This window comes from Homalodisca vitripennis, chromosome X, assembly GCF_021130785.1.
Source record: "Homalodisca vitripennis isolate AUS2020 chromosome X, UT_GWSS_2.1, whole genome shotgun sequence".
NCBI classification, from domain to species: domain Eukaryota; kingdom Metazoa; phylum Arthropoda; class Insecta; order Hemiptera; family Cicadellidae; genus Homalodisca; species Homalodisca vitripennis.
The window spans coordinates 67,771,159-67,791,065 of NC_060215.1; the positions used below are offsets into that span (position 1 = coordinate 67,771,159).

General features: G+C 33.5%; 1 protein-coding gene across 5 annotated transcripts in view; it reads left to right on the forward strand.

Moving 5' to 3' along the window:
- The first annotated feature begins 13,148 nt into the window (after window positions 1-13,148).
- LOC124369128 overlaps window positions 13,149-19,907 on the forward strand; it is a 338,533-nt gene continuing 331,774 nt past the window's right edge. For 2 of the 5 annotated variants that reach the window (XM_046826891.1, XM_046826897.1), the window contains exons 1-2: window positions 13,150-13,567; window positions 14,100-14,507. In XM_046826891.1, coding sequence (XP_046682847.1) covers window positions 14,410-14,507 — 98 coding nt within the window. In that variant the 5' untranslated portion in view covers window positions 13,150-13,567; window positions 14,100-14,409. Of the gene's footprint in view, window positions 13,606-14,099; window positions 14,508-19,907 lie in introns of all 5 variants that reach the window. The other 3 variants (XM_046826895.1, XM_046826892.1, XM_046826894.1) reach the window with 3 other exon arrangements.

Sequence of the window (19,907 nt, forward strand, 5' to 3'; positions counted from 1 at the left end):
TCCATTCCCTGGGTTTACCAAACGGACAATTTACTTTCGTATTTATTATTAACAAGCCTACGACTAATCAATGACAACCCAGTTGATACGTACCACTACCAACCAAAGTCCATTCCCTGGGAATACCAGACGGACAACTATTTTCGTATTTGTTATGAACAAGCCTACAACTAATCAATGACAACCCAGTTGCTACGTACCACTACCAACCAAGGTTCATTCCCTGGGATTACCAGACGGACAATTTACTTTCGTATTTATTATTAACAAGCCTATGACTAATCAATGACAACCCAGTTGATACCTACCACTACCGACTAAAAAGTCCATTCCCTGGGAATACCAGACGGGCAATTGTTTTCGTATTTGTTATGAACAAGCCTATAACTAATCAATGACAACCCAGTTGCTACGTACCACTACCAACTAAAGTCCATTCCCTGGGATTACCAGACGGACAATTTACTTTCGTATTTATTATTAACAAGCCTACGACTCATCAATGACAACCCAGTTGCTAAGTATCTCTACCAACCAAAGTCCATTCCTTGGAAATTCCAGACGGACAATTATTTACGTATTTGTTATTAACAAGCTTACAACTAATCAATGACAACCCAGTTGCTACGTACCACTACCAACCAAAGTCCATTCCCTGGGATTACCAGACGGACAATTTACTTTCGTATTTATTATTAACAAGCCTATGACTAATCAATGACAACCCAGTTGATACCTACCACTACCGACTAAAGTCCATTCCCTGGGAATACCAGAAGGGCAATTGTTTTCGTATTTGTTATGAACAAGCCTATAACTAATCAATGACAACCCAGTTGCTACGTACCACTACCAACTAAAGTCCATTCCCTGGGATTACCAGACGGACAATTTACTTTCGTATTTATTATTAACAAGCCTACGACTCATCAATGACAACCCAGTTGCTAAGTATCTCTACCAACCAAAGTCCATTCCTTGGAAATTCCAGACGGACAATTATTTACGTATTTGTTATGAACAAGCCTACAACTAATCAATGACAACCCAGTTGCTACGTACCACTACCAACCAAAGTCTATTCCCTGGGAATACCAGACGGGCAAATACTTTCGTATTTGTTATGAACAAGCCTACAACTAATCAATGACAACCCAGTTGCTACGTACCACTACCAACCAAGGTCCATTCCCTGGTATTACCAGGCGGAAATTTTCTTTCGTATTTATTATTATCAAGCCTACGACTAATCAATGACAACCCAGTTGATACGTACCACTACCAACTAAAGTCCATTCCCTGGGAATACCAGACGGGCAATTATTTTTGTATTTGTTATGAACAACCCTATAACTTATCAATGACAACCCAGTTGCTACGTACCACTACCAACTAAAGTCCATTCCCTGGGATTACCAGACGGACAATTTACTTTCGTATTTATTATTAACAAGCCTACGACTCATCAATGACAACCCAGTTGCTAAGTATCTCTAAAAACTAAAGTCCATTCCCTAGGAATACCAGACGGACAATTACTTTCGTATTTGTTATTAACAAGCTTACAACTAATCAATGACAACCCAGTTGATACCTACCACTACCGACTAAAGTCCATTCCCTGGGAATACCAGACGGGCAATTGTTTTCGTATTTGTTATGAACAAGCCTATAACTAATCAATGACAACCCAGTTGCTACGTACCACTACCAACTAAAGTCCATTCCTTGGGAATACCAGACGGGCAAGTATTTTTGTATTTGTTATGAACAAGCCTATAACTTATCAATGACAACCCAGTTGCTACGTACCACTACCAACCAAAGTCCATTCCTTGGGAATTCCAGACGGACAATTATTTACGTATTTGTTATTAACAAGCTTACAACTAATCAATGACAACCCAGTTGCTACGTACCACTACCAACCAAAGTCCATTCCTTTGGAATTCCAGACGGACAATTATTTACGTATTTGTTATGAACAAGCCTACAACTAATCAATGACAACCCAGTTGCGTACCACTACCAACCAAAGTCTATTCCCTGGGAATACCAGACGGGCAAATATATTCGTATTTGTTATGAACAAGCCTACAACTAATCAATGACAACCCAGTTGCTACGTACCATTACCAACCAAGGTCCATTCATTGGTATTACCAGAGGGACAATTTACTTTCGTATTTATTATTATCAAGCCTACAACTCATCAATGACAACCCAGTTGCTACGTATCTCTACCAACCAAAGTCCATTCCCTAGGAATACCAGACGGACAATTACTTTCGTATTTGTTATTAACAAGCTTACAACTAATCAATGACAACCCAGTTGATACGTATCACTACCAACTAAAGTCCATTCCTTGGGAATTCCAGACGGACAATTATTTACGTATTTGTTATGAACAAGCCTACAACTAATCAATGACAACCCAGTTGCTACGTACCACTACCAACCAAGGTCCATTCCCTGGGAATACCAGAGGGACAGTTATTTTCTTGTATGTGTTAAGAGTTGTCGTTCCACCACCCCCAAACTAGCTTGTTAACAAATCAATGGCAATACAGTTGCTATGTAACATTTCCGACCACAGTCGATATCCTTGGTACCATAAGGGCAGTTTTTTTTGTTTGTATCTGTTATGAGTTATTGTCCCTCAGTTGGTCAGTCTGCAAAATTTGTTTTTGTACCTAAAACGGTTTGTAGTTTAACTAGTTATTGAAAATGTTTCGCTCTGATGAATAGAAGGTTTAAACGAGTTTGTATTACGGCAAAGCTAGAAAACATGACGCTGATCCGCAATCAACAGTTTCTTAAGTAGGTATTTCAAAACGTGATGTGCATAACATGTTAAGGAAATACAAGTTTCGTCCTTACTATGTACAGCTTCACCAGGAAATGGACGAAGATGGTCCTTATAGAAGATTACAATTTTGTGAACAGTTGTTGGTGGAAATCAATAATGATAATAACTACATTTCACAAGTCTTTTGTAGTGATGAGGCGCCGTTTTCGTTACATTGAGTGATCAATCGATATAAGAGCAATTATTGGTCTGATGTCAATCCACACTGCATAGTAGAAGCACAATCACATCATGAACAGAAAGTAAACGTATGGGCTAAAATTGTAGGAGATTGTAGTTATGGAATCGTTTTTCATAGACACGAAATTTAATGGGAAGTAAAATTTGGAAACGTTAAAATAGAATATTGTTTCACGCTAGATTGTAGTGAACAATGTTTTAATGAATCCAACCGGTTATAAAAGATTTTTATTAATAGAATGTTTTTCAAATCCCCTTTGTTCCTTACTTTAAGCATTTTTTAACTGCCTTGGTTTTAAAAGTCTAATTTAACCTAACGTAAGGGGCCGTTCAAGTATTACGTAAGCAGATTTATTGCAATTATTTACCCCCCCATCCCCCTTGTCAGCAAAAGTAAGCAAAGCTCTTACCCCCTCCCCCCATGCTTACGTAAACATTTGTCAATTAATGTATTGTTTTTTTAATTTTATAACGTTATAATTATAATTTGAAAAATAAGAAAATAGATTTAGGATAGAGATTATATTTTACTGAAACGGTATTCAACATAGAGTAAAGGACAAAAATATTATATCTTACTAACATAACAAACTTTATTTTAAATTTTTGGTACATATATTAAATTCAAATTAACAGTCTTCATTCCATGAAACCCGAATCCATGATTCTAAGTTTTCGATGACATTGGATTGCTTAGATTGCTGCTCAGTGTTGTGAGTCTGCTCGCTTTCATCCGATTTTGGAATGTCCACGTCATTCTCATCGAGCCATTCATGGTGCTCTAAATTTTGAATAATGCACATCAGTTCATTAGCACGACGAGCAGCGACTCTTACAGGTCTAACTTTCCTATCTGTGTGCGTGTTTACTTTCTTATGTCCCTTTTCGATGTGCCGATTTAGTGGCTTGACGGAAGCATGATAAAGACCACACGTTTTGCATGTTCGACTTGATAGCCTCAATTGTACCGTCGGACAAAAATAATCGTATGGCATTTGCAGGAAATCTTTGAGTGAAGCACTTAAGCGTAGAGCTAAATTGACTGGAAGATTAAGAAATTGCCCTCCTTCATCTAAAACCAAGTCATCAACTGTTTGTTTTACTTTTACAGGTGGTGGAAGAAACCTGTTGTCTAGTAATCTAAATAGGCCACTTCTTGGACGACAGCATTCTGTATTTCTACATTTTACAATTTGGAGCAAGTATTGGCTTTCACGCACATGTTCTGAATACCATTTAATGTCTGGAAATCAGGAAGATCTTGTTCACCTGCCCCAACATATTTTGCATTAACATTATAGCCATCAATTTCCATTGAACTCTATACTTCAGCTAATACATTTCCTGCAAATTCGAAATTAGATCTTTCTAAATGTTCATCAATTGTAACGCCACGTTCATCCAAATGAGACCCAAAATGGTCATGAGGCAATATTAAACCAGCCAGTTTCCGACTAAGAGGAGCCATTCTGCGCTCTACTCTGTTATACGCACTTCTTCCGGGAGCATTGGTAGCTGAAAACAATGCATCGAAATCATGTCGCTTAAAGTGTTGTATATCAAACCCTATGACTTTTTGATAACGCGGATTTTCATCTGGCCCTCCATCAACCGTCATGATTACCACTGGTTTTACTAGTCCATGGTCAGTTTTAGCTAATGGTCGAAACTCTTCAAGTTCGATAAGCGTCTCGAAATCCTGATCATGAGTATTAGCAGTAGATGAACTATGCTTTCCACTTCGAATAGCGATGTATGTTGGTCCAGAATATCCAACGGCTTGCGGTTGTCCTAGCATATTGGAAGTGATTTTGATACCAGCATAAACAGATGGTATTAATTTATGACGCTCAGCGATTACCCAATCGTGATCAGGCAATTTGATTCTATATTCCATGTGCATTAGAAGAGGTGCTTGCTTATTTGCCGCAGTTACGCCAATAGGGACTCGAGCTTTATCATCTTGAGATATGAAAAATACTTGATCTGGTCCTAGTATGGATGCTATGTTCTCTAAATAATGGATTGATGTTTCAGCGAACTTGCTATCTAAGTGGCTCTTGTGGTGATCAGTTTGAGCCCGAATGAGCTTAACAGGGACTGTCGATACATGTCTTCGTCCCTCTGCAGAATTAGATTTTCTGGGAATCAAACGAAGATATGTCCCACTGCGACTAATGTCAAATCCCATTTTACGTAATTCTTGTGTGAGTTCATCAAGAGTTTTTACGCTGCGAATTGATTCCGTTCGTCTTCTATCATCTGCTGAACTCCCAAATAAAGCTATATCCGCGATTGTTTTCAATAGTAAAGGTTGATTGCTTTCAAGATTAGGACGTCCCACTGAATCCCTCAGAGATAGTCTTTTTTTCATTTCTGGATTTTCATGACAAATATCTTCTAACTTTCTTTTCATACCATCCCTGTGTTTCTTCTGGGCAACTGCGTTTTGAACCTTCCTGTTTAAAGACTGTTTTGCTGTTTTTATTTCCTCGCGCAACTTAATGATCTGTTTATCAACTTCAGCACGGCTTGGCATAGTATCTCTGACAGAATACAAAGCATTCAGATTTTTTTTCGAGTAGAACAATCTTATTTTTCATAGCGTCCTGAGAAGGTTTTGGTCTCTGTTTATCTGTATTTTTATTTATTTCGCATTGCTGTTGTGATTCATTACCGGTTTTTATTTTATCTTCTTCCTGTTTTTTAATATTTGAAGCTGGCTGTGTGATTTGTGTTTTTTCTGCAGGTTTACAGGTTGCCTAAAAATAAAAACTTTCTATGGGTTCTGCTAAAGATTCTATTATTAAGCTACATAAATACAACGTATGGCAATATATATGGTAAATACAAAACCCTATGGCTTTAAATCTAATATCATTAAACGAGCAATTCGTTCCGGTCACAAAATACAAGGTGTTATACTCTATTCAAGTAGGTATTTAAAAGAATGTAAACAATCTTGATATGTCTTTTTATTGAAATATGCAATTATAAAATCAGATATTTGTAAAGGTGCGTACAGACATCGCGAGGCTTGCGCCGCGAATGGTTCGTCTCGCATACATCAACCTGAGGCATGCTACGGCACATGTATACGTGCGAACCATTCGCGGCGCACGCCTCGCGATGTCTGTACGCACCTTTATGTACTTACAGAAAAGGAATTTTAATATTTGTTGAGTTTTTAAATGAATTACAACAGATTTTACACAGTTTACAATTTTAAACCACATATTTCAATAAAAAGACATATAAAGATTGTTTACATTCTGTTAAATACCTATTTGAATAGAGTATAGTTTTCTGTAGGTATATATATGTATAAAACTAACATCCTGTATTTTGTGACCAATTGACGGAATCAATTATAAGAAATAAATCTATATAATGAATATTACCTCTATACTTTAAGATAGGCCATAATATTTTCTAATTAGCAAAGAGAAACTTTTTGGCGATTTCTAATATTTCTAGTAGGTATTCATAGGTACCTAAAATGATTTCGTCACTCACCTTAGAAAAAAAATGTAGTAGATTGGATTTATTCTTAGTCGCCGCTTGCAATTCTTCTTCGATTCTTTTAGATACAATAATATCTAGTTCCTTTTCGGATTTTGCTTGTAATTTGTAATTTCGCCACACTTCGTTAACTAACTTTTGTACATTTTGTACTTCCGTACTTGTATGAGATTTTTTAAAACGTTCAAACACTTTTTGGTATAACTTGGATTTGTCTATTTGAAACGACGTCTTATTTAAACATTAAACTTTGGCTAATGGAATGAATGGTAACACAAATGTTAACTTGCTTTACTATGCTTACAATACGTCTACTCGCTATAGCATCCAAACGAAACAATACACTGATAGAGGAAATTGAGACAAGTGAACAGCGCGCGGTAATTCCCTTACGCGAGTAGGGGAATTACCGCGCACTGTTCACTAAACGTATGTATTACTTGCGGGAATCCCCGAAAATGCGTTTCGTTTTCAAGAAAAGACAATGTGTGGGTTGCCATTCGTGTAAAAAAGAAAATAACTACCGATGACGTAATCATCATCTAGACTCCCCTACCCCCCATGTCATCCCAAATAAGCAAAGCAAAGACCCCCCCGCCCCCCCATAGTGCTTACGTAATACTTGAACGGCCCCTAATACGGTAACCTATAATCTGCTAACTAATCGCGGTATTGTGCTTTGTTTAACTAAAATCTCTCCACACATTTTGGCTACCATTTTTTTATGGCCACCGGAAAAAGATTTTAAGCACTCCATTATTTTTGTCTTTTAGAGTTCTTTAAAATTAGCGGTCTCGATTAAAATATATCGATAGGGGTTGCAATTAAATATTTTTAAGTCACCCTCTGCAAACTTTACTTCCGGCGAAGCTGAAACTCTAGTATACGCCAAAACACTGTTCTTTATGCTAGAAAGATGTGCTAAAGTTGCTAAATAATTATTTTCAAAAATAAAATATTGAGTGAGACGTGATACATTTTGGACACGCGGTATTATGAAAGGTGCGTAAGTGAATAGTATTAACAGTATAGAAAGAATAGCCATAAGCAAATCAAAATTCAGTTTTTACCGTAAAACTATGGTTAACAAATAAAATACGTTATTAGATTTGATTATTAAAATCTGCTACATATATTATAAGCACTTGAGAACTAGGATGTGTGGTCAACAGTATGTCAATAATATAGAGTACATACACCTTCCATTTGGAAAAACAGCATGATACAACGAGTGACACAACTGTTGTCGGTTAATCGTTAAAACAGTAGCCTATGTTTAGCCTAAAAGTTTCTGGTCTGGACAATGACAAATTTAACACACATTTACTTGAGTTGCTTTACAAAGTTTTACGTATGGACTCTGAATCATGCACTGTTGTGTTGAATGGTTGGCATCTTGGGTTTTAGATCTTCACAATAAATACAGCTTGAAACAAATGTGCTACTGAGCTACTATACAGAGTGTCCCAGAACTCTCTACCATTATTTTCAGGTATTATTCCTGTCTTAAAGACAAACTAAAATTTCATATTAAAACTTCCGAAAACTTAATAGTTACCCAAATAGCCGCCATTTTGATTTTTCACTTAAGTGTTTTTATTTTGATAACTGCTTGTTGTAATGAGTTATTAGTTAAATTAATAAACATTTTTATTTTATTATTTTTTAATATAAAGAAACCTAAATTCTCCAACAGGTAAGGGTATTATGACCACATGTAGTGTTATTATCAGCTGATTAGAGCAGCCAAAATTAAAACAACTGATTGTTCTGGCTCACAAACATTAAAAGCACACATAAACACTAATAAGTCAGAGTGGTTATGGTTTTGTACTTGGTTTTTTTATCTCCCTAGCACATTAAGCACATTATCTCCCTTATTTACAGATTTTTTAAACTTGATATCGTTGGATTTTTAATTAAAATGTCTAACTATAATGTAATGTAGCTATAGTAGGAAGGATTGACTCAATTTGAATATTGAATTTTAGCTCCAGTTCACCCTCATTTTATTACAGCATCTGCAATCGTTGTGCACCTGATGAGACAATGAGACTGCCACTTCACCTATTTATAGGTGTATCTGATGTTAAAATGATGTAAAGGTTCGTTTTGAGCTTCTTACTCACCTACTTTCTTTGGATTTCTTCAGACGAACATGACTCCAGATTCCAGGAGTCAAGTCTGAGACAGCGTCAGATTCTAGACGCTACAATAAAAGTAAGGTGAACTGGAGCTAAATTCAACATTCGAATTAAAATGTAATAATTGAGACTTTTATAACATAAAATTTTTAAGATATTTAGGCTTTAAGTTTTTAGAAAATCGCTATTTTTTAAAGGAAAGCTTCTAAAAAATTTAATTTTTTTCTATAATTATGCTTTGAAGTTATAAGGCTATATGCCAAAATTCAATTCATTACAACCAGTCGTTCTCAAATTGAAAATACTTAAGTGAAAAATCAAAATGACGGTTGTTCGGGCCATTATTAAGTTTTCGATAGTTTTAATATACAATTTTGGTTTTTCAGGAACAATATCTGAAAATAATGGTAGAGAGTTCTGTTACACTCCGTATAAAAGATGTTTCTGTTTTGGTTCAACTCACAAGGTGCGCATACAAAACCAGGAAAACGATGGCCTGGAATTCGCATCTGGATACTGTGGTGGATATATGGAGTTGTAACCGCAATTTTATAAAATAAAAAATGTATGAAATCTTTTGTTTACGCTTTTTTAACGGTTTCCGGCGTTGCTTACATATACAATCCAAGTAATTAAAGGAAAACAATAGGTGTCGCCAAATTCACACCATAGCAGCCAAATGATCAAATTCGATTAAAATAAGAGTAGTGGGTTCTTTTTCGTTTTTTAGTGGTTTCTGACATTCGTTTACACCTGCAACCAAAGTTATTTTTTTTTTAAGTGAGTGACGCCAACCAACTTTACACCATAACCGCTCGTTGATCACGTTCGACAAATATGTACTGGGTTCTTTTTCGTTTGTTTACGATTGTTTAGTGGTTTCAAACGTTTGTTTATACCTAAAACCAAATTTACAAACGTGGGTGCCACCAATTACACGCCCTAACCACGCACTGAACAAAACCAATTGTTAAAAAGGGCATATTTAGTCAATATGGAAGACCTACAATTAGTAGGCACAGAAGACAATTTAGTACCGTACTTATTAATTAAGAATTAATAATATCGGCATATTTTGAATTGACATTCTTGGTTCCTACTGAAATTCAAGACCCAAGGTAGTTAAATAAATTAAGCGATTTATGCACATTCAAAGGTCAATGTATGAGAAGTGGAATATGTCTTTTCTTGAAATAAGATGACTAACTAACTCAGAAAAAATAGCCGCCCCACTAGAAAGAACTGTGTTTACCCAAACTGAAAATATTAAAACAATAGAATATCCAGAATGAGATATCCTTGGTTTGTCCATTATCTCTTTACACTAAGACAGCGGATATGATCAATTACAGGCGAGATGCACTACGGTAAATTGCTTTTTGGATAGGTTCACGAAAGGGTACACAATTGCCCTTTGATTCAAACAAACCTAGGTAGGTATAAAAAAGAAGTCAACGCAACTGTAGCAGTCAGCTGTGGTCGACAGTATTACAGTTTGCAAGTTGAATTTTTCCTATAAGTAAACGTAAGTAACATAAAATTAAAACTGCCACAAAACGTTGTGATCCATTTGTAGTAACAAATTAAATATACTCTGCTTATTTAGCACTTACCAAATAAACAAATTACCTTACACAATAACTTTGACTTGTTAAATATTCAATAAACATCATTATAATGGTTTGTTTTCTAATTCCCAAAAATTAGATATATTTTAGATTTTAATTAATTGTTTGGGATATATAAATATTATATATTATGGACAAGGTGTAAGTAGCAGTCTTTTGCCAGACATATTAATGATGTATGAACCAGATTTTGTTGAGTACACGAAGTATATGACTCGAGTGTATTATGTGTTATTAGGGGTGGAAGAGGCTATCCTCCTCGTCCTCCACCCCTCTCATGAAGTAGATAACACGACTTGTATAGTTTGCTGTGGTGCTACAGAAACTAGTTGCGTCAATGCGAAGGCCACAACACAGAACCAACCCCAATGACGCGATAGAAATTCAGTCCATTCACATAGTGGCGCCACGTGTCCCTGACGCATCCATAACGCTGCAGCTTTAATCAACACTATAGCGTTCATATCTTGAAAAACATTTGTTGATTCAGCGTACTATGCGAGGTACGAATCAATAAATAGACTAGTAATACATCTATATAATAAAACATAATAACAATGGCAAACATGAGCATTGCTGAGCATTTTTATTTAACAATGACGAGTGACTTAGAAATCTCATAACAGTAGTCTATTTTACTTATAATGATATGGAAAGGAATATAATTCAATATTCGCTGTATTTTAGCCTAGGAAAAGAGCTTTAGTCTGTCTTGACAACGCCCATTGTGGTGGACCATTAGGTATTCCGAATCAGAGTTCATTGCAAACGTCTGGTTGTTTGAAAGTTGTCATCAAGCAGGACATTTTGTGAATAGTGAAACTACATTTTTCATATATATCTTATATGCTATGTATATATATGGATTTTAGATCAAACTTATAAATCATGAATTATTTATGAAACATTAAAAGTAGGCTTATCATTTCTGTACGTGCGCGAGCACATGAAAATGTGAAGAAGTATTATAATGTCTCTGGATTAGTAGAAATGAGTACATCACCATAATCTTAAGACTTAATAGTACATTAAATATAAATTCCATAATTTCGATTCAAAGGAATAACAATAAATTCATCTTATTTATACGAAACTGAATGAATGAATGAATGAAAAATTTCTTTATTGTTGTCAGTTGTACATTTTACATACAGTAGATCTTAAACTAAAATCAACAATAAAGCCCGAGGTAACAAAATACCTGTTCGGGAATTACACTAGTACACAGAAAGAAACAGCAACTCGAAAAAAAAGGACTGCCCTACCAGATCCTCGTAATGATACACTCTAAAACAACTATAACTAGATTAACTTCTAAAAAAAGTAACATAAAACGGAGTATACGTGAAATGTTGATCAGATTTTCAGGTAAATTATAATATAAAGTTACAATTTAAAAGTGTAATGATCATACTATAGTGTTGTAAAACCTGTATACATCTTCTTCCAATAACAAAACATGCCGAAGCATTTTAACAAACTTATTTTTGATTTTACATTTTCTTAAATATTCTGGTAAACAGTTAAAAAACTTTGGTCCTAAAAAAAGATAGAATTTTTTAAACAAGGTTAGATGGGGTCTCGGAACTTGAACGTTTATTCTTCTCTGACTATAATGTGAATTTGCATTGAACTATTAATAAAACTGTTATAACAACAAGCTTTCCTTTTCATAAGGCACCAAATAGCGATTTTTGGTGACTAGAATAAAGAGGTAAAATGTCCTGAAATACAATTTGAATAATTCTTAATAAATCTATTAAAATTATTTAATATTTGTGCATTTTACGTTTTCCACAGGCAGTCTCGAATATGTAATTAAGAATCTACGGTTAAACATTTGAATGCAAATGACATATCTGATAAGTTAACATTAATTAAGGAATAAACATAACGTGAAATAATACGCGATATGTACTCGCACGCATTTGAAAAAGGCGGGTTATTTGTTTTAATAATAACTGACGGGATATTATTTTTTAATACGAGCTCCTAATTGTGGTAACAGTTATTTTACTGCAAAATAATAGCGAGGGTGGTGTATTGATATCACATAATATATTTACTTCCAATCAAATTCTATACATGAAATCACATCACTGTGAATCCCATATTTTCATGATAATGCTAGCTAGCCACTAGGATCGCTAGCGTCGCTTCCATAGCAATCTTGTCCCTTACAACTGACTATTGAATGACGCGTTGAGAATATGTCTAACTAGCACACACATCTTAATAAATTGCATCAGCTTGTGCCTAGCGAGTGATCTGTTAATAAAGAAAGCAGCGCACTGGCGCGGCAGTGTGTTGAGCTGATAAGATTGTGTCCACACATGTGTCCACTGACGTATCCAGCTGCTTGAGTTATCTTTTTTGGAATTTTAGCTCAACCTTTATACTCTATTTCGAGTCTCACTATAAAGTAGTTAGTTATCTCTATTGAAAAATCTATCCTTTTCAATTACTAAATTTCTGAATACAATAAAATATCCTCTTTGAGATTATCCGTTTACTGTGTTTGTTATATAATGTTATTATTCCAATGTGTATAAGGAAAAACTGAAATATTTCAAAAAGGTTGATGTGTTTCTCTTCTTTGTAACAATCAATAATTTATAATTAGTAGCTATAAGATTTTTTTTTTATTTAGGCATGGCCAACTGTGTTAAACTCCTTCCACCCCTCCCCCTGTAGGATGTAGCTAGATAGAAAGGGCTGTATTTCCCCTCCTTTTCACCATAATACAGCTCTCTCCTCCGAGCAATCTCCCCTCCACCGAGCTATATCGACTCGCCCAAGCTGTTTGGCCTATTCTGGTTGCTAGCGAGCAAGTGGAAGTGGAAGTGGAGAAGACCAAAATTTGAACAAAATATAAAATCCTCCTTCAGTACGATTTTAAGGTCGAGTACAGTGACCAATAATAAGACGTAATTTTATTTTGTGGAAATTATTTTCGTGAAAATTATTGAAATTTTTTCATTTTATTATGTGAACTCAATAGTTGGCAAATTAAAAAAGAGTGGAACTTTTATCTATCGACGTGTATTTTATATCAATAAATATTAAAATATATCATTGATTAAAATAAATAGTGATCAATAAAAGTGTTTCAGTGTGTAACAGAAGTGGTGCAGTGATTGTGCAACATAGTTTAGGAGTGACGGCTGTTTGCGCGTTAAAAAAAATAAAATGTTACCCTGCAGAATAAAACAAAACTACGGGTATGGTTTGATACAGATTAGGGCTTAAAACATAATAGGTTGTATTTTCGTTGCTAGTTAATTTAAATTGTATGTTTTGTTCATTCAACTGTAAAATTTCAAGCACGGTACTAGTGTTATGAACAGAAAAAGTTGGTGCCCAATTAGGTGTCCATGAAGTTAATGGTTTTTGTATGCACTTATCTCACGTTTACTAAATTGGAATTTTTTCACTGTATCATACTTTATTAGATGGATCTTTAAACTACCATTCTATCAATCAATACAAATTTTAAATAATATTTCAAAAATAAATAAAGGTATATTGCTATATTACGAGATATGAATTTAATATCAACTTTTATATTAACATTTTTATTTGTTCATACATCAAACTATTTTGTAATTTTCATTAAAACTTAAAATACTACAATTTTGAAAGTAACGTTTTACTTATTGTTTAGTAATAACAGTTAAGCTAATGTCTTAGTGGACATCTAGAGGGCATGCTTAAATTCAAGTGTGACATGATATTTACTTCTTTCATTTACAGATATGCATAGTACATTTCTGCGAAGGCTTTTTCTGTATAACTTCAGAATTGTCTAATCGTTCTACAATGGAATTAATGAAACAAGATGCACAGGCATGAGTTTTTGCGTTGAAATTCAATATGAAAACATTGCAGTAACAGTGTGCCTATGGGGCATGAAAACAAGATTTAATTTATTTTCTGAATACGATGTTCGCTAAAAAAATTAAAATTAGTAACTAATAAAATGAGAATTAGTGTGGAGAGACGGGCCCTGCCCGCGGGTGCTGTGGTAGTAGGCTAGTGCTGTGTTAGTAGACCCTTTGGTTAGATGGAGACGGTGCAACCATCTGTCGTTCATTTGGATCACTCCGGGATGCCGTCTCAAGCCCAAATGGCTTATGCACAACGAACTACAGCTTTGCACAGGTAGGTATTCATTTTCAGATATGTTTCTCTTAAGACTTCAATATCCCATGCTTGAATTCAAACTTGTGGTTAAACCTAACTCTCCACGTATGCCTTATGTGATTTTTATATTCTGCATGATCGGATTCGTCGAACTAAGTTTTAAAACACACCAAACCACTACGATATATATACAAGTAAGATGTATTCGATGTAGAGAACTTGTATATTATTTAACTCAATTTAATGCTATTTTCATTCCAGCTTCATTAAGGTGGGATATATAATAAATAAGATTCAACATTAAACAATGACTATTTTACCAAGTATAAACTAACACAGTAATATAAACCTTAGCTAATAGATATACCCATTATATTAAAGAGTACTTATCCACACACACACAGACACACGTACATATATACCTAAATATATAAAATGTACACAGTGTGTGTATATGTATATATAACATATATACACACACACACACACACACACACACACACACACACATACATACATACATACATACATACATACATACACATTATAATCTAAAGGATAACTTATGTGAAACATGTCTTGTTTGATCAAAAGCCTTATTCATTAGTAATTTTAAAAACTATGACTTTCACGATATTAGTTTGCTCTATTACCATTGGGTTTTAATAATAGGTGCCATATATTTAGTTAAACATGGAATGGTACCTACAGTTTTATTAGATAAATAAATGTTCTATTTGCTAGTTTTGACATGTTAATTGTTTTTTTGCAAGGACAAAATTCAATTACAGTTCATAAATACAAGAAACAAAGTACAACCCCATGTTTAGGAACAGTACTTAAATTACCTATAAGACTGGAAGGATCCCAACAAATTATGGCTGAAAACAACCACTTGGTAAATAGAAATCTTAAATCCAAGGTTCAAAAATATATATGAATTATAAAAACAAACAAAAAACTAAAAATTTAGACTAACTCTTTACAAAAATCACATGTGTGGATATATATTAAAAATCACAATTAACTGGTTCTAGGAGTTTTATTACCTTTTATCTTTAAAGGTTTGTAAGTCAAATCCAATGGAAATTATTGGTTACTTAAAGTTAGATCTGTGAGCAAAAGTAACTCATTTATCAAAATTCAGTTTACTAAATCTGCTTAAAATAGTCAAACATTGCCCTGTACATTTATCTAAATATTTACTATTTTATGAACAATACTGAACATACCCACTGCTAACACACCATATACCTAACTATTATTTTACATTTTTTAACATTTCCTAAGAGACTTCGAACAAAGTACTTGGTCAATACCTAGAAACACGGTCTCCTGGATTACGTTATAATTACAAATAATGTTTTTGAGTTAAAGATGGTGTTACTGATATCCAATCTATAATCCCTTTAGGTCAATAAATAAGTCAACAGTGGTCATTAACATATTGATGTTAATAAGCTTTCATAAATATCCACAAAAACAAAGAATAAATGCAGTTTTGTGAATCCTAAACCACTCAGAATTTGTATTCACTGTGTGTATGCACTTAAAATTCTCCTATAACTTTATTGTCATTCTAAAAGGAATAATTTATTTTTGCTCACAACTTCGCATCCATCAGTTGATCAGAATGAATTTATGACACGTATTAATTAAATCGTGTTTCCATTTTGAATACAGATACCCCCAATAATTGAAAAGGTCTCCTAAATAAACCAACTATTCATATTGGTATCATACAATGTGGTGAAATAAATTTTTCTTACTTGCCAGGGATAGAAAGAGATCAGTGAGAATAATATACAGAGGGTTAGTTAGTTGTTATGTAACAACTAATAGTAACACAAAGATTACTGAAATAGATCATAAAATATTATATAGCTACAAAAATAATTGGATAGCACAATTATAAATATAATTTAAGATACAGGATTTACAACATATTGTGTATTCTTGTTCGAATCGGATAAAGAGAACATGTTTTTTTAATCAGGACAGTTTAAATTTTTCATGTTCAGAGTCATTACAAAAACACTCAAAAATTGTATTTACACTTTAAAAAATTTCACAGTAATGAAAGAATGCCACATATCCTTTTGGCAACACATAACCTCATGTAAATTTATAATGTTTATGATTTATTAATTTAAAGAAAGCTCTTTTAAGAAAATTCACGAAGATTATGGACACCAATAGGACACTGAACCATGATGTTTATTTTTATGATTAAAATTAAAAAAAAAAAATGTATTCTAGTAAAGCATCACAACTTGCACAGACTCCTATGGTTTTAGATTAATACTAAAGGGAGAAATTATGTTTATAATATGCTATACAAATTGTGAAAAGGAACCCCAATATTAGGTATTATGATGTAGAATTCAACTAGGTACACTATTTATTACAGCTTTTAGATTCACAACAGAAAATAATCTGTTATAAAAAATCTAGCGAGTTTGTGGTTTACAAAATTGTTTTTAATCAAGTGTCCTACTGAGCATCTATGGACCAACATGGTTATATTATGTACCAAATATAATTAAAATCATAATGAGTGGTATTATTATGGCTAATAATATATTGCAACTTCAAAGAAAGGGGCGATAATATAGATCAGGGTAATTCATTTTAAGTATATGTTTAATTACGAACTCTGTAAGTTGGTACCTACTGGAAACTAACTGTTGGAGGAAATTCAGCTATATTAGTTTTATATATTATCTGTATGATGAAATGATAATATAAGAGAATCTCAGTTCTCTAAATTATATATACTTTATGCACTCATATACAAGTAGGTCAGTTAGTCCATCTAGAGTATGTTCTGTAAAAAGAGGGGACAGATTATATATATACTTTATGCACTCATATACAAGTAGGTCAGTTAGTCCATCTAGAGAATGTTGAATGTTCAGTAAAAAGAGGGGACAGATCATATATATATATATTATATATATATATATATATATTATATATATATATATATATATACACACTTTATGCACTCATATACAAGTAGGTCAGTTAGTCCATCTAGAGTATGTTCTGTAAAAAGAGGGGACAGATTATATATATACTTTATGCACTCATATACAAGTAGGTCAGTTAGTCCATCTAGAGAATGTTGAATGTTCAGTAAAAAGAGGGGACAGATCATATATATATATATATATATATATATATATATATATATATATATACACACTTTATGCACTCATATACAAGTAGGTCAGTTAGTCCATCTAGAGTATGTTCAGTAAAAAGAGGGGACAGATCTGAGGGGTTCTCCACTGATGCATGTAATAGATAACGCCTAAACATTATTTTAGATCTCTTGTTCATGAAACATTTTACTGATAATTATAAAATTGAACAAATATTTTTGTAAATACCTTATTATAAACAAGCAATTTTACATCTTAAATCTTAATTACAATAAATATTTAATTATGATTAATTTTAATAAAATTATGCTAACGTAAATAGTACTAAAGTGCTAAGTACTAAGTAGATAGTAAAATCGTCCCATTTAATAAAAGCTATTATGAACTGGCTCAAAGACATGTCGATCATCATTTTACATTATATTTGAAAAAAGACGTAAGATTATATTTAAATAAAGATATAGATGGGAGGTCGCTGGGGGTTTGGTAGTCATAATCTGAAATAATTATTGGTCAAAGACATTCAGTGTAATTATCATATTTAAAGTTATATACGTACAACTAAATACAACTAAAACGTTAAACACAACAACGTGCTCCAATGAAACTTGCTTAGCACCCACCAAAGCTCTTTATCTTATTTGCAGCGTAATAATAATGATTATAATAATTCAAAACTAATGTTTCTAAAAATCCGTCAATACGTCAATATCATATAATTGAAGTTATAATTAGTGATCAAACAGATCTGAAATAAAGCCGACCGTAAAAAATTACGTTTTCTAGAGGTAAAAATAAGAACAACTCGAAACGGTCCACTTTTGTTTAATTGACTAAAACTATCACACACAAAAATAATTTAACTTACTTATAATTTTATTTTAACATTGAATAGGTTTTGCATTGTCGTACATCCAGCCATTGCATTTCACTTAATAAGATAGGAGGTTATCTAAAATGTCTTTACCTAGAAGAGACAGTTTTGAGTTGCCTGGCCACTTCATTATTATATATGATGAAGGTGTAAGCAGCAGTCTTTGGCCACTAACATTAATAATGTGACAACCAGAAGTAGTAGACTACACGAAGTACACGTTACATAATATGAAAATATCTCCTCCTGAATACGACTTCTATGATATCCAAGGGTGATTTTGTGTCTGCTGTGTTGTTATATTGTACACGGACCTTTGCGGCTTCCAAAAACTAGTTTTGTAGCTCCAGCGTCGTCATTGTAAAGGCCACACACAGCACAAACTCCAATGACGCGATAGAAATTCATTCACGGCACCGCGCTGCAGGCATTCCTACCACTACACCGCAGCTGAAAAGCAAGAATACAAAGGTTCTAGAAAAAAGGAAGTTCTTTTACTACAAAAACGAGTTAATTGTCAAACTTTCTATTATGAAATGGAATAAATCTTTTTCAAAGCTGGTACATTTTATATTCACTTCTCAAATTTGCCTCATATGAGATCGCTCCTCACAATGTGCACACGTCAAAATTACAAATACATCTAAAATGTATAGCCTACAACATTTCTGAAATGTTCAAGTCGATTATATTATGAGAACAAAATAATGAAATTTCGTCAAAAACATATTTATTGCTCAAGCACCGTTCGTGATCATTCCCAATGAAAGCAGCGATGTGCAGTTACTTCCATTTCCATATTATGCAGTTATAGAAAAAGATTATCAGGAGTAAATACGACAATATTTTAGCTTTCACTTAGTACTATAATAATTAATACAAAACTCATTAATTGCATAGAAAAAAGTGTGTATTGAAGTTAAGTAGCATATCTAGGAAATTGTATGTTTTATAAAACTGGGAGGAGACTCGAATCTTCATTACACTCTTTCCCTCTTACTTAAACACTTACCCTACATAGGCCTACTCATAAAATTTAAATTGTTTAAAAGTAGTTATATCATATTTGCTTTTCACAGTGAAACAAAAACAATGAATTACAATCACCTATTAATTACAATAATCGCGTTGTTAAGCGACGATAGCGACGAATAAGACTTATTACACTTTTGAATTAACTCAATGTATAAAACTAGCATTATTATTCCAGAATCCGGTTATCATAACATAGGTTACACATATTGTGCTAATTTGGTGTACACATGCGGATATGCCATTGAAAATAGATTGATTTAGCAATAAGTTAAATATTTTATTTGCAACAGCCAATGTCTCCCACTGCTAAAATTAAGCACCCATAACGTGTCCAGGCGTGTG